We start from the raw sequence: 16,323 nt of genomic DNA, 5'->3' as shown, positions 1-16,323 counted from the left end.
TTCTTAAAAGTTTTTTTTTTTAACATACTGGCAATATAGACTTTTGAAACAAAGATTGTTTATCATTTTTCTTTTTTATTTCAGAACGCTTTACCCTGTACAGCTCTAAAAACCTTAGACAAGCATGGAATAAGTAAGTTTTTTTATACAGATTATACTTGTTCTCTTTTTCTCTCTCTTAATTTTTAAAACTCTCCTGATAAATTTGTCATGACATTCTTTCATTTGTTCACCCAATTGTCTATTCATCCATTCGCTTAACCGTTAAACAGTTATTAAGCCCTAACTGTGTACCATCCCCCATGTTCCACCTGAGCCAACACTCTGTGAGTTTGGGTTCCCAGAGCGATATAGTATTGCTTCAGAGTTGTTAATCCTGAAATTCACTGTGGACACTCTTCTTCTAACTAGATTCCAAGAAATGTTTTAGCATCAGCAAAATAGCATTTCTTAAGTACAATATATCAACTGACTTTCTAATCTAAATAATGTTGGTGTCAACCTTTGAGCTAGATAAAACTGATCTTTCAAATGTTTTTAGTTTACCTATTTTTCCCCTGAGCCTTATTGGGAAGCTAAGCACACGTATCACTTGGAATACATGGACTCTCTTTATTTAATCTCTCATCTGACCTTGTTGAAATAGCTTTATTTATTGGTTTCGAAATTTGATGACATCTGAAGATCTGGGTGTCTCAAGTTATTCAGGGGTCTTTTATGGCAAGCCAAACTGCTAGTAAAGCATTGAAAGTTGGGAAGCAGAGTAATTGAGTCACTCTGTTTGACTGTATCACATTTCAAGCATTACATTAGGGAAAAGGTAACTAGATCTGCTTTGATTAAGTAAACTATAATTTGTCATAACAAAATTTTGTCTATGGGAAATTTAGTGTTATTGTCTCCCTTTTTACCGTTATGACATGTTTAATTTTAGATGCCATCAATTATGGAAAAAATAAGAAAAACTTTTTATAATAAAAATGCCTTTAATCAATGCTGTCAGTAGATAACAGCAGATAGCTTATTGTGAGGAACTCATGGAATGAATACATTAAAATCTTCAGTGGATTATTTGAAAGATTTGGCAGTATATTTTGATTGAATTCATGCTAAGAAGAACACACCAGTATAATTAATTTTGTCTAACACAAGACTTCGTATTTTCCATTTGAAGGGTCAGTTCTTAATATCTAGAGTCTCCCCCAGGAAGCACGCCCTCGGCTGGGAGGGAGCATTCTCTGTGTGTTCCTCACCCTTTTATCCTCCTCCACCCTAATTTCACTGATCAGTGGTAACACATTTTAATTAAGTGCTTTCATATACCAGGTAATATTTACAGTATAACAGTTCCTGTCTTAATTAAATGATCAAACACATTTCTCGCAATTGCTCAAAAAGTTTTGTCCCACCAGGTAACCACTGTATGAAACAATTCTTGACAAAGCCATTGAATCTCTAACCCTTTCTCTGAAGTAACAGGAAAATCTGGCAAATCCACGCATAGTGGCGTTTGTGGAGAATAGCCTCCAATTTAGCTAACCCTCCGTTTCCTTCCTTCAGAGGGACAGAACTAGAATGATGTCCAAATCACCCAGAAAAATAAATGGCAATTTTTATCCACTTAGTAGTCTACAAAAGACAGGACGGGGGAGGGGGAGGTCTGTAGACGATGCTGAGTGATAGTTCATCCACTGTCCCCTTGTGGATGTGACTCCAACAGCATTTACACCTGGCCCACTCCAGCTGTTCATTTTCGCAACTTGTATTCAGCACCTGTCATCTATATGCCCAGACGAATGGACTTTCTTGTTCAACCATTGGAAGTGACTAGTGGAATGCCTCTCAGAGAAGATGCTTTTGTCCATTTACATTATTCTATTTCAGGAGAAACTAGGTTATCTCATGTCTTTCAAAAAGAAAAAGACAATTGAAGTAGTATTCAAGCTTTGTGTTGCTTTGCTACATTCTGACCACCTAAGACCTGATGCTTTCCTTTCTCTGAGAGGTACTGTTCGTGTCACAACAGAAGTAGTTAACTTCATTGACAAAAATCAGGCTGTGTGATCCTCTGGTATTGTTGCTTTAGAAATTTTAAAAGCTGTGTGCATTGTGCTCAATCTCTGAATTTTCTTAAAAGATGCTAGGTTCAGTAAATACGCTTTTACTTTTGAGGGCAGATAATTCTTCGGAATATTATTTTTCACAAAATAAGAACACGGTTTCTCCTTAAGATATCACTTCAGAGATATTTATTATTTGCATTTTCCGTGAACGTAGGATTTATATTTTTTCTACCAAAAACAAGGTCTAAAATACTGAAGGAAATATTACATTTTAATGTAAAGTCCTTTAAATCCGTTGATAGAATTGTAGTTAATATCTTTCTTTTGATTTCTGCCATCACATATGCTTTTTAAAAACCCGAGAATTAATTCAAAGTCATTTAAGAGAGTCCCACCCTTAGATTTCTTTAAAAATATTTTAGAGAAAATATTAAATGCTGAGCTTGAAGTAAGGTTTTAAAATTATAAATGTGACTTGTTTAGAACCATGCTATTTTCAAGTCCCCGTAAGTCTTATTCTTTTGTTGCCTTAAGGATTTATTTCAGAAAAAACTAAGTAATAAAATCATCACTAAAAATATTATAAAAATATGACTTTCTAGTATCTGTTATGTACTGAACCCTTAAAACAAAGCTATAGCCTCCAGCCAGTTCGAACCCAATGCAATTTAGGGAGAAGTGAGAATTCAGACATTAATTATATTATTGATTCTTCCTACAGAGAGACTTGTGACCTTGTAACCATCATTGACATTTCAACTTCTCTCACTTCAGAGTAGGGTCTAGATTCGGAAGAATTGCATTTAAAGACTGTTAAGCAAGTACTAGCTTTCTTCCTACTGCTAACTAATTTGCTTGTCAACAGCACAATTACGAAACCAAAGTGATTGGTAAATTCTCTTGTACAGCAGTAATAGGTTCAAAATAAAGGGAGCTAATGTGCAAGGACTAATTTGAATTCAATTTAGATAGGTTAATATAAGATGGGCAGGTCACGGAAACAAAGACCCAACACAGCCAAAAATAAATTAATTAATTAATTAATTTAAAAAAAAAAAAAAGGTGGGCAGGTTAATATACACATGTAAGTTGCTGTTCAAAATTAAGTAACAATGTTAAAAATATGTATTAACACAGCTGTTGAAGCTAGTGGATATATTAACCTGCCTAAGAGAGTAAAATTTCTTTTTTTTTTTTTTTTTTAATAACTTTATTTATTTTTGGCTGTGTTGGGTCTTCATTTCTGCACGCGGGCTTTCTCTAGTTGCGGCGATCGGGGCTACTCTTCGTTGCGGTGCGCGGGCTTCTCACTGCGGTGGCTTCTCTTGTTGTGGAGCACGGGCTCTAGGCGCACGGGCTTCAGTAGTTGTGGCACGCAGGCTCTAGAGCGCAGGCTCAGTAGTTGTGGCACACAGGCTTAGTTGCTCCGCGGCATGTGGGATCTTCCCGGACCAGGGATCGAACCCGTGTCCCCTGCATTGGCAGGCGGATTCTTAACCACTGTGCCACCAGGGAAGCCCGAGAGTAAAATTTCTTGAGAAATGAATCCTCAAGTCTCTTTGAACAGCTGTAACAAGTGACTCAGTTTATTTTGGGACCAAGTCTGCCCTAAGTAACACCCATGCAAGTCCCTGCTGACTTCATTTATACCAGTAACCATGGGCATAATTTTATCCTTTGAAGGATTTTTTAGTATTCTGGGGAAGCAAAGCAGTGATAGGAGAAAATATCAGAAGATCCAGCAGATATCTAAACTCAAAAGGATAATATAAAGAAGAAGTCTTAATTATAGGATTGAGAATAATAAATACATATTAAAAAAGAAAAGAAGGTCCTTTTATTTCCTCCTACTGGAAGTGCATGATCCATGTGGGTTCTCTCCTGCTTGAAGAGGATTTTGGACTAAAGGGAGACAAATCTTAATTTTATAAATACGTGTTCTTTCTGATGGTCTTCAGAACATTCCATTTTATTTCCTTGGAGTTATAAAGACTCTCCCTATTTTTCTTCCTGATCTCTCTATTTATAGTTGTCTGACATTGGCATGCATGTGCAATCAACCAAGTATTTCAGCCAGTTAAAAGATCTTTCATTATTTTGGCTGGAGAAGAATCCTTAATGTATGCTCTCCAGCAAAGTTAAGGGTAGGGTTCCAGGAATGCATTTGCTTGTTTTGGAACTTTTTAGCAGCTGAACAATTTTGGAGGTTTGAAAGTAGCAAAAAGAGAGCTAAGGATAAACCACCAAGTCACAGAAGACAGATTTGGAAAACACAGGTCATAGCTGATAAAGCAAAGCACATCCATAGACTTTGAACAGGTGTAGGCCAGCCTTGTCCTGCTCCCTCCACCCAGTGCTCTAGTTCTGCTTATAAACCTTCTGGTTAGCAAGTCCAACTGGATTTCTCCTAAGAATTAAAAAAAGACGATACTTTAAGATGTGCAGTAAATTCAGAGACATTATAATGAGGCTACCCTTATGGAAATGCAAAAAGAGAGAAGAAGACATTTGCCTGCATGTATTGGAAGGTACCAGCAGAGTCACAAACCCTAATTTAGGAGCTTTAGAAGTGTTTTCCAGCTTGGCGTACTTGCACTTTCCTTGAATGTTTTATCTAATTCGATGATTAACTTCCAAAACATATTTTAAAGATGACTTGGGCTTCCCTGGTGGCATAGTGGTTGAGAATCCGCCTGCCAATGCAGGGAACATGGGTTCAAGCCCTGGTCCGGGAAGATTGCACATGCCGCGCAGCAACTAAGCCCGTGCGCCACAACTCCTTGGCCTGCGCTCTAGAGCCCACGTGCCACAACTACTGAAGCTGTGCACCTAGAGCCCGTGCTCCGCAACAAGAGAAGCCGCCGCAATGAGGAGCCCGTGCACCGCAACGAAGAGTAGCCCCCGTTTGCCACAACTAGAGAAAGCCCGCGCGCAGCAACGAAGACCCAACACAGCCAAAAATAAAAACAAATAAATTAATTTTTAAAAAAGATGACTTGCTAGAAAGTCGTGCTACATGTGCATAAAGCATAATGTATTTAAAATAATATTTAGAGAAATAACATAAATTTCACTCTGTATACTAATACTGGTGGTTCTCTATTGTATTTTTCTTGTCATGTCTGATTGCATTCCATTAAGATTTAAATGGGTGCCTTCTCAAGAAAGAAAAGCCCTGTTTCCTACTCTGCCTTATTGTTCTAAGTTGATCTAAAATTCTGTAAAGTAATAATATATTGCAAAGTAAGTTCAAGCTTTCAGTTTCTCTGCAGTTGCTTAGAAATGTTAGAGGAAGGTAAGTACAGTTACTGACACTAGGGGGAGCCGTTGAGTTGAGCCAGATCTTTAAATCCTCTTTCTCCAGTTTCACATTTTTTTCGTTGTTGATCATTTTTGTTATAATTCTGTTTACTTCAAAGTAACAGTTTCAATGTATTTAGTGCCTGAAGATTTCTTCTCACCATATTTTCAAACAAATTATTCTTTACATCATCCATGCACTTTTTTAGGGGTGGGTTTATGAGGGTGACAAGCTCTAAAGCAGACAGTAAAGCAGACATTTTGGAATTCCTTTCTCTGTGCTCAGAGGATGAGCTGGAGCTGCAATTGTCGACTGCCCAGCTCTGGGGACTTGAGTTCAGCACTGGGAGGCTACGTGGGGTGTAGCTCCTTACCACACCCTTGAAAATATAGTTTTCAACACTTGGACAGTCAGATCCAAGCAAGTCTCTTGTCCTGATCTTGGACACCCACACACGGTATTGTCTGGAAGCCCCTAAGTCTCACCTGCCTGCTTAAAAGTCTCAGTTCAGAGCAATTTCTCGGGTCATTCAATTTCACAAGAATGAATCATTAGTTCAGTTACTGAAAGCATTAGGTAGGTGTGATGTTTATCTGATCTATTAAACCCCTTGCCACTGAACGGAGAGCAATTCTAGAAAATTGAAGAGTGCATTCTTGAAGGGGAAAAAGAGGAGGTCCTCAAACAGGAGATGCTTTTCAGGCTTTGGTGGGAGTCAAAGAAGACAGCATAAAAGTCTGTCCAGAGACACAGGTTGGAGGCAGGTGCCAGGAGGACAAAGAGGAAGCTGTCCAAGAGAGAGCTGGCCAATCTGCCAAAGCTCTAACCCCGATCACTAACAATAGCAACAGCATAAATGCGATAACACGCGAGACGTACCTAGTCAAAGGCCTGACGTATACATGTTAATCCATAGTCCTGGCTTGACAGCGGTGGTAGTAAACCGTCGGACAGTCTTCTGCTCTATAGGATTCACATATGTTGTCACATCTTCATATCTTTATACCAATCTTGGGAGGTAGTCAGGGCAGATATTATCGTCTCCATTTTAGAGCTTGAAATAAGAAACCTGCTGAGGTCGAATGATTAGTGCTATTGAGAATTACAACTTGGAGGGTATGCCCCAGAGTAAATCTTGTGAAAGAAATATTATCATTTAAAAAACCCTGATCTTCAAGTGGGCTTATCAATACCTGACTTTATTTTGTTCTCACTGTGACTTTGGGTCGGGAGATCTCTTCTGGGACCTGATGTCATTCATTGCTGGTCTAGCTTTTTGGCCATGGGAGAGCTGGGCTAGAGTACAAACCTGATTTCCTCTCTCCTGGGGAACAGTGTTTGCAGCAGGCTGGCCACCCACACCATCAACTAGGGCCTGTCCTAGGTAATTGCTGGGTAACGTGCCGTTGGGATAGAGGCAGGTTTGTGACAAGCTAAGTACTGGAGATGACAGGCCTGCCAGCCACCCACGCAGACCCTGCTAGTGGGATCTGTCGCCCATTCCCACACAGTTCCCACTGCCCCAGGAAATTATGCTCTATCGTTTTGTGTCATTGCCAGATTTCTTGTCCATGTCTTTCTTTTCATAGCAAAGAATTCGCTGACGTTAATAACCCCTGGTGATGGCCAAGGGCAGGCCCCATGCTGTTTGCTATCTTTCAGGCATGAGTTTTTTGTTCCCCTCCTGATAGGCAGGAACTATCCATCTTCTCGCTTACTAATTGGCAGTACGTGCCAGGCTTGGGAGTTGGCAACAGCCATTGTTTTTCATCCTTTCAGATTATGTGTTGGACTCCTCATCCAAAAGTACACACTTCTGGTGCAGCTAAAACCTTCCTTCTGCCATCCAGCTCATTAAGGGATAAAACCCAACCATGTTTCTGAAGTGGCACAGAGTTTCCAGGAGCAGCTGGGCTGCTTGTTTCCCTGAAAGAAGGACGATAGAATTAGGTTTTCTCAAACTGTTCCCCAGAACAGATGCTAGACATGTGAACTGAGGAAGTTCTCTGCTTCTCCACAATATAAAATGGTATATTTGTATTCTGTGGCTGCCATAACAAATTGCCACAATTTGTCATCTCCTATTGGGCAGGAGCCTAGATGGGCTCAGCTGGTTTCTTTGATCTGGGTCTGACAAGGCCAAAATCAAGGTATTGGTAGCCTGGGCCCTGTCTGGAGGCTCTTGGGGAGAATCTGCTTCCAGGCTTATTCAGATAGTTTGCAGAATTCAGTTCCTTATGGTTGTCGGGCTGAGGTCCTGTTTCCTTTCTGGTTGTCGGCTGGGAGCCTCCCCTAGCTCCTGAAGGCCACGTGTATTCCACATCACCCTGCCACCTCCTTCTTTAAAGCAGCATCAGTTCAACAAGTGTTTCTCATGCTTCGAGTCTCTCTCTTCCCCTTCTGCCCCATCTCTTCTGCCTCCAGTAGGAGAAAGTTCTCTGCTTCTAAATTCTATAATCCAAGTTCACCTTTCTATTTTAAGATCTGTAACCTTAATTACATCTGCCAAGTCCCTTTTGCCTTGGAAAGTAACATATTCACAGGCTTCAGGGATGGGTGAGAGGACATCTTTGGGGCCATTCTGCTTTTCACGAGTTGTACTGGGGTTTCCTACTCAGTGAGGAGTAATGGGGTGAGGCAGAGCAGAGGGGGTGAACCCAGCCCTCATCAGGTCAGACACAGCCCATTTTGCCCGATCTCTGGCCTATCAGGTGACAAGCATAGGCCCCTGATTCTGATGGTTCCACGTTGCCTGGTTCACATTAGCTATGCTCAAAATTATGTATAAGGAAGAAATCATTTTCCACCCCCGCAGAGAGAAAAAAAGAGATTATTCTCAGGAAAGCTCATAGTCTCTGAGATGGTAAAAGTTTGGCCTGATATTTATGTCCCCTCTAGATCAGTGCTGTCCAGCAGAACCTTCTCTGTTGATGAAAATCTGTATCTTCACCACCCAGGGCAGCAGCCACTAGCCCCTTGTGGCTATTGAGCACTAGAAATGTGGCTTAGGATCTGAATCTTAAATTTCATTTAAATTTAATTAATTTAAATGTAAATAGCCACCGTGGGTAGCTACCAAATTGGGCAGCACAACTGTAGATCAACAGGTAAACTATCCATTTATTTTAGGTGCCCACCAGTGTAATACAAGTGTGGGTGTCTGATGCTTTGGAAATTCTATGCTCAAGAGTCCTTGCATTTTGCACTCAAGTGTCTGGGGATCTTGCTTGATGTGTTTGCTTCTCACCTCTGTCTTTTATTTGTAAACACTCTGAGACGATAATCGCTCTGGAGGACCCAGTAAGAGATAAATCTGAGGAGGGAATAGTGGAGGTATCAGAGAACACCTAGCAGACATGCCTTGCCCTCCCCCTTGCTTCCAAGAGCCAGGGGGCACTGCCTATTTCAGGCAACTCCATTCCTTTCTCCTTCTCCTGTTCTCTCTCTCTCTTTTCTGCTGGGAACTGCTAGGGGTTAGACACACAGCTGTCTACCCTTTTTGAACTCCCTGAAGAATTCACCTCTTTGCTGTTTTTCCCGGCCCCCTTGATCTCCCCTAACTCTGCTCAGAAAATACCAAAAGTCTCAGCTTCCCCTTCACCACATACAAGATGCTACCAAGAGGAGCTCCATTTTATAAATAAGCCTCTCATGGGCCCCTGTGGGTACATATGTTAACTCTTCAGCTTCAGAACATTGAAATTTTCCACATTTAAAAAAACTGAAGCATGAACAGAAATGCAGAAATTTTTACTGCTCTTTATTTATTAAAAAACACTGGCTGTGAGATGTGTTTCCTCAACATTTATTTATATCATTTCCTTTTGATTAAGAAAATGTTTATGAATCTGGTGAATTGTCAGCCTCAGAATTAAGACAAGCATAAGTCGTCACTGGAGAGAGATGATTTGAACAACAATGTCATCTTTTGTATCCACTGTCACCCACTCCACACTTTACCTTGGTTGATTTTCATGAAAATTAGGATTGGATAAGGGGCCCAATCATTTGTGGGGACAAGGGGTCCCCCTCATACTTTGGGGAGACTTTCTATAAAACTGGGGCTCAACTTCCATGCATTGTGAAGATACAGTTAATAAACTATTCATGTTGACAAGTGCATCTGACTTATGCTGTGTAGACACTGGTCCCACTGACTGTGTAAAAATACACGGTCAATAAATATTGTTTATAAAAACCAAGAAAGAATAGAAAAGAGGAAAGATGCCTGAGAAAACTCATTATTGGTGCAAACGGCAAGAAAACACCTGAAAGTAACATAAGCTTTGGTATGATAGGGGCCAAGTACCAATCATAGATCCAGCACTGAACCATATAATATCCAGGAAGCTCACTAGCCAATCTGAGCCCAGATTTTCAGTCTTTAAGACCCTTGGCAGGATTATTGTGAGGAATGTTAGCTTATCCCCCTTCTGGTTTTCAGCATGCCCTGCCCTCTCCTGCCAGTCCAACTATTTCATTCATTTCGAGATAAGTAATTGTCCTTGAACATGAATACTGCTGCGACACAGGGCCCCCAAACATCTGGAATATTCCTTCTACCTTTCTAGGAGCATGTGCTGAATTTCTCGGTCACCAGATGATTTTTAAAAAATATTTCATGTGTAGAAACAAGATTCCTCTTCCCCAGCAGTTCCTTCCTAAGAGTGATGTGTTAGCAAATAGCATTGTACATAATTCATGTAAAACTGTGGTTTACCCTAAGTCTTGAAGCACATCTATTAGACAGTTTTCCTAATTAAATTGAAAGAAGCCCTTAGACAAACACTGTTACCAAGTTCAAAGCATCTTTTAGACCTTTTCCATACATGTACATGAACTCTGTACCTGAACTGATGGGTAAGCCTAAACCAGGTGTCCACTTGACCCCGAGGGTTTCATTCGTGATACTAAAAGTAATTATCCTTGTTGATTATGGCTCCTAAATGGGGAGGGTAGATGACTTCTCTCTAGAATCACAAAGAATAAAGGCTGGGAGCATAACCTTACTCTGGTTCACCTATCATCACTGACAAGCAAATGGGTAGGGGACACCAAAGGAAACTGCTTTTTTCTTTCAGACACTGAGCCAAGTCCATACCCTAAGGCACAAGTCCCATGTTACTTTGTATTGTTAAAGTCACTCCCATGTTATATTCGTCATGGGAGTGACTTTAACAATAGATTTTATTTTGTCTTTGACAAAGACAACAAAATACATTAAAATGCCTTAAACACACACATATACAATCCTGCAAATCAGTTATTTTTTGTGTTACCTAAAAGAGCATTTTTTAGATCATTTCAACATTTTGGGGATATTAGAAAAATCCAGTGGTGGTTTACAATTGAAGTCTCATAGTGAGTGTATATGTGTGTGGATGTTATTACCCAGACTATAAATGAGATATAAATGAATAGAAATACTAACACAAAGAGATCAATATTCTGGCCCTCACTGCATTATTATACAGCGCATCTTTGTATATCTGTATGTGAATTCTCTGCTAGTCCTCAGCTGAATTTAATCCCTCAAGACCTGATATACAAACATAATGCCAAATAGAGAACTTCCCTTAAATTATTCAAATTCCCCATAAGTGATTTCCCACTCTTCCTGCAATGGAAAACATTTGATCATAAATTCAATTAAATCAGCCATCATCTTTGTGATGTTTGTCCAGCTAAATCCTTTAGTGACTAAACCAATAAACATACCAGCTGTGTGTGTGTGTTTATGGCATGACTGTTGGGAAAGAATCGATTTGAAGTAAAGACGAAGGGTAGTTCTCATTTCTTAGGCCAGATTTTGACCAGTTTACTGCAGCCAAGGTTTAAAAGATTAAACTCTTAGCGGGGACAAAATCATGTATATTCCTTAAATTCATTGGCTTTTATTCCCCAACTCAGGGCCACGTTTTAATATATTTTTTCAGATCAAAACTGATAAGCTTTGGAGATGTTAGTAAAAGCGGTTAAACCACATCAACCATTTTTCTTCCTCTTTCTTCCACACCCTCTCCTCCCTAGTTGAAACAAAGGAAAAATGACTTGACATACTTTTAAGTTTCTCCAGGAAAATTCAATTATAGGACTACAGAACTATTTATGATTTCTCATATTTATGTCAGCTGAAGAGGTAAAGCTTATTAGAGGCTTATAAATGTTGATTGTTTCTCATCTTTATCCTAAAGCCTTTCAGACAATAGATATGATCAACCACCTCCCCTCTTTTTCACCATATCTTTATTAATAGGATCATCATATCCTATTAATTTGGATGTAACTGAACCTTATTTATGCGTTATCTTTACATATGTGTATATTCATGTGGCCTCTAGAGGGCAGCATGTTCCGGGTGGGGGGGAAGGTTAGAGGCCAGCTACTTATCTCCATAAAATATGTGAGATAACCAACTGAATTTTTTTTTTTTTCCCTTTAGCAAAGCAAGTAAGCTATCTCAAGTAGAAAAATCAGTGCTGCCCCATGGTTTGATTGGCTGCCCCATCTGCCATTTTGGGCATCTACTTGGATGGCCAACAATTTTTATGAATTGGCTCAGCTACCTTGGAGGCTACTTAATTAAGGATTATACCAGGTTCCATGCCTTTGACTCCAAATGGAACTAAGCACATCATTACATTTATAAAGATGAATACAAATGGGATTTTTCCATTTATCTCTCATTTCTTGTCACCCTTGACTGAAGGTTAAATTGTACCCACAGTTCTAATTTTATTTGGCAGTCAAATCAGGCTTTACTCTCCTTTCTTAGAATTCAGCTACCTCGTGTCCCTTACGTTTAGGTTGTAATGCTGAAAGAATTCTAATGTCTCTTTATTTTTCCCAAGGAAGTGAAACACATTTCCACGGGGACATCTTCCATCCATCGTGATTTTAGGCTCTTTCTGCTACCAGCCGGCAAACCTTTGGAGTAATCCCTGACCTAGCCCTCTTCTCTATAGCTACATTCACTGATTTTCTCAATCCAATCTCTATTCTTCATCTAAAGAATAAAATCCTCCCAGTGTATAAACTACACAATTCTTTTTCTTTAATTTTAGAAATTTCTGGAAGCTGCAGCAGATCTTTGAAAGATATAGAGCAGTACTGTCCAATAGATCTTTATGCATTGATAGGAATGTTTTATATCTGCACTGTCCGATATGGTGCCATTGAGTAACTTAAAATTGTGGTTAGTGCAATTGAGGAGCTGAATTTTTATCTTATTTAATTTTAATTAATTTAAATTTAAATAGTCATCTGTGGCTTGTGGCTGCCAAAATGAACAGTGCAGAATAGAGCATAACTTCTGATCAGTTTATAACAAATGTTTTACCAGAATATATTGTGAGGGGGATTAGATTTTGCAGCTAAAAACCTACTGCCCAGGCTTTTATTCTCTCGCTTATTTCTTTCTCATACAGCTGTAGGCTTAAATCCAAATCCTCTGACTCTGACCCAGGATTTTCTCTCTCTGAGAACACCTGAGAGATTTTCAATTTTCAAATTCTTCAATTTTGTTGAATATTGAACATATCTCTCCTGGGTGTCCAGAATGGAGTTTCAAAGCATGGCATTTGGACAGCACTGATTCTGGGGGCACTGGCCATTTTACCGTCTAAGCTCTGTCACCTCTAGATCTGGTTTTTCCTAAATATAGAAATAAAACTTGAGAACGTGCTAAAATGTGTCAAACTGCATACAAGCTTGGCACGAGTTAGCATATTTCTTAAATTGGAATGTTCCCCTCCTATATACATATGCAACAATTATTTACACTGACTACAAAGAAAGCCTATGTTTGTTCCATCCACTCTAAAGTGACCTCAATATTCTTTTAAAATGTTCTTATAAGTTCCCAAGTAATCATTTTTTAAATGCTTCCATATTTTTACACATGATCTGCAAATGCATGTCTTAGTTTTCCGCAGTATGCCGATATTGTTGGTTTTAAGACGTGGCAGACTTTTTTTTAATGGTTTGTGTCATGCCACTAGCTTCTACCTCATGTTAGAGACACGACTGAAAACACCCTCCAGATACCTGGCACATATAAGTAGTTGGACCCCAGATGATAATAAATATGCAACTTTTAAATTCTATTCCTTTACCTTAGTTTTATTTCAGCTGAAAAGATAGAATTAGTGCTCAAGAAGATAAACAGTTCAGCAATTATGCCGATTTGGGGGACCTCTAAGCCCAAATGGATATGGAATGGCACCCTTCCATTTTAAATCATTTTCTGTAAAGAGGCAAATGTAGAGTTAAAGGCAAGAATAAAGGAATGTGCAACCCAAAGGCTGTGCTCACTTTCAATAAAGACAGCCTCAGCGTATTGTATGCTCACCATCAAACCACTCTTTATAGCACCCGTGCCCCCAGATCCACAACCTCTTCACATGATGAGAGAGGAAAGCAAGGATGATTGGTAGCCACATTATTCTTTAAGAGACCAGCCTCTTGGAAAAGGCTAGGCAGCCCCACACCACAGGGCACAAGAGAGCAAAATAGGAAGGGATCATGAAGTTCTTGTCAACACTCTGTTAGTAATGAGCTTTAAGACTGGACTCCTGTGCACAAAGCCAGTTCCCTGCCATTTTAAGACTTGGTCAGCTTCCTGTTAATGGACATGTGAGTTATCTGCAGGGAAGTCATTAGACTAAAGTCTCTCTAATGTAGTAACTATTTCTGTGCTGAGAACAGCCATTTGCAACCTCCAGAAGCACTTTAGACTATTTGATAATAGTGATGCAATCATGTGCAGGTTCATATAGGTATAGAGAGAGAAAATGAAAGGTAAAAGGCAAGGGCTTGGAACTAGGAGAAGAATGTAAGGTACCAGTTCTTAACTCTTCTCTAGTTGGAATTCACTCTGTATGTAGGTTCATTACTAAAAAATCACTCCTTAAATTGCACATTCTAATGTAGGAGGAAATGCTGTCTTTTGATGGAAATATATGAAATATTTTTTCTAAAAATTTAAAAATCTCTCCTCTGATGGCTCTCATACTTGTAGCACACATTACATCACAGAGTAGGATAAATCATTTTCCAGGTCTTGAACCGCAAAATGAAAACAAACACACCAAAAAAATGTTTTCTTCATACTAACCTTAGCATCAGCCCTGGCCACGTAAATAATTACAGTAATCCCTCTCCAAACATGCGTTGCAGTTACTCAGTATTTTAGTACATGTCAGCTTGATGTTCTACAGCTCTGAGAGCCCTGGTTCAGATGTTGGTGAGTCACTCCACTTGGAGATCATTTGAACAGTAGGGTTGGGAAGAGGAAAGGAGGAATGAGGATGGTAGAGAAGCAGAAATGTTTTCACTTTGTTGTCTTGATAAATCTGAAATTGAGGTCAGCACCCTAGGGCTGCTAGGCAGAAGGAAATCAAGACATATAAGACAGGCCATATGGTGAGCCATAAAACAAGGAAGACATTGGGCATTTAGAAAGAGGACACATCTATAGTCAGAGTAAAGGGGAGACTGGCAAAGAAGGCAGTATGCCTTGGTATGTAACACAGCAAAACACATTTACAAAATCTTAAAATAAGAGGCAGATCCTGCAGCGTATCTAACAGGAAAACGTTTCCATCTTAAGGTATGTAAAATAATATTGAAAATATTTTTACTTAAGGTGCTCTTCATTGTTTTATTTTAGTGAGCATTTAAAAATTATGAGATCTTTTTTGTATAAATTTACTCATAACTTTGATTCTCCTCTTTTTTCCATTTGTTGTAAGTCTCCCAGTGAGGTGTTTCCTACCAAAGGACTTTTAGGGATATACTCTGATTTGGGAAAGAATATTATAGTCTTAAAAGACTCCTTTTACTGCATTTAGTAGGGTCAGTTTAATTTTTTACATGCATAGAAGTGGTAGAGCAGCAGCAGTAATATTTATTATAAATATCAACAGCTGCACTTGTTCATGGTACACATAGATGTGCCTATAGCATGCCAAATGCTCTGTCCGCAATATCTCATTTAATCCTGAAAATAGTTCCAGATAGTTCTCTACATTTTCTGATAGTAACATTTCAGCTTATTTTAGAAAGTCTGTTTCCCTGTCCTCAATTATATTGTAGACTCAAGAGCAAATCTGTAAATATATCCCTCATTTGCCATTTTATTCACAGAAGGACGGAGACTAGGATGAGGCAACTAAGGTACTCAGCTTGGGTTCAGAATTCAAGGTGATGCCCCCCTCCAAAAAAAACATAGTAATCAAGATAAATTACATTTTAATGCAATATTTTAAAAAGCCTAAAGACAGCTTCAATGTTTTCTATGCTGTCCATCAAACAACCCTTCATTAGCACCCATTCCCCCAGATCCATAACCTCCTCCTTCCTAAACCCCAGTGCTGGTCAGGTTATAGAGAAATGGATGCATTTATTTACTGCTAATGGCACTGTAAACTAATAAACAATGTAGAAAACATCATGGAAACATTAAAAGCTGTAAAGATATTCATTTGTGGCACATTCAAGAAATATGATTTAGCGTCATCTAAAAGTTCTGGGTGCTTGGGAATGCATAGATGAGGTTCTCTTCTTCACGGGCTTTACCTTCTAGAGTATCTAGGACAATAAACAAGTAATAAAATAAGCAATCTCAGAGAGTGATAAGTACATGAAGACATGGCAGTATGATTTCTTTTTAAAAAGAGGAATAGCACTGGAAAATTGTAAGCCATATGAAGGCTGGGATTTTGACTATTTTGTTTACCTTTATATCCTTTGTACCTATGACAGAGCCCATCACATAGTAGGTGCTCAAGAAATATGTGTTGAAGAATGAAGGTGGTAAGAGTGTAGTGAGTGTAAGGAGAGTGAGAGGAGATGAGATTGGAGACTGGAGGCAAAGGGGGTGAGGAAAGGCCTTGTAGGCTACAGTTGTGATATTACTTCCGATAGGAAGCCTGGGGAATTAAGTTTATGCCCTAGTAA

The 16,323-nt window shown here is 39.2% G+C and overlaps 1 protein-coding gene across 4 annotated transcripts in view; it reads left to right on the top strand.

The window, feature by feature from the left end:
- The window catches only part of CDK14 (cyclin dependent kinase 14), a 567,195-nt gene that overhangs the window by 446,361 nt on the left and 104,511 nt on the right, over positions 1–16,323 (top strand). For all 4 annotated transcript variants that reach the window (XR_011074670.1, XM_068549142.1, XM_068549143.1 and 1 more), the window contains one exon: positions 85–133. Coding sequence is in view for 3 of the 4 variants with exons in the window: in XM_068549142.1 (XP_068405243.1) it covers positions 85–133 (49 nt within the window). In the remaining variant the exon portion in view is untranslated. The remainder of the gene's footprint in view (positions 1–84; positions 134–16,323) is intronic.

Source organism: Eschrichtius robustus, chromosome 8 (assembly GCF_028021215.1).
Source record: "Eschrichtius robustus isolate mEscRob2 chromosome 8, mEscRob2.pri, whole genome shotgun sequence".
Taxonomy (NCBI): Eukaryota; Metazoa; Chordata; class Mammalia; order Artiodactyla; family Eschrichtiidae; genus Eschrichtius; species Eschrichtius robustus.
This window is presented reverse-complemented; position numbering and strand designations above follow the sequence as displayed.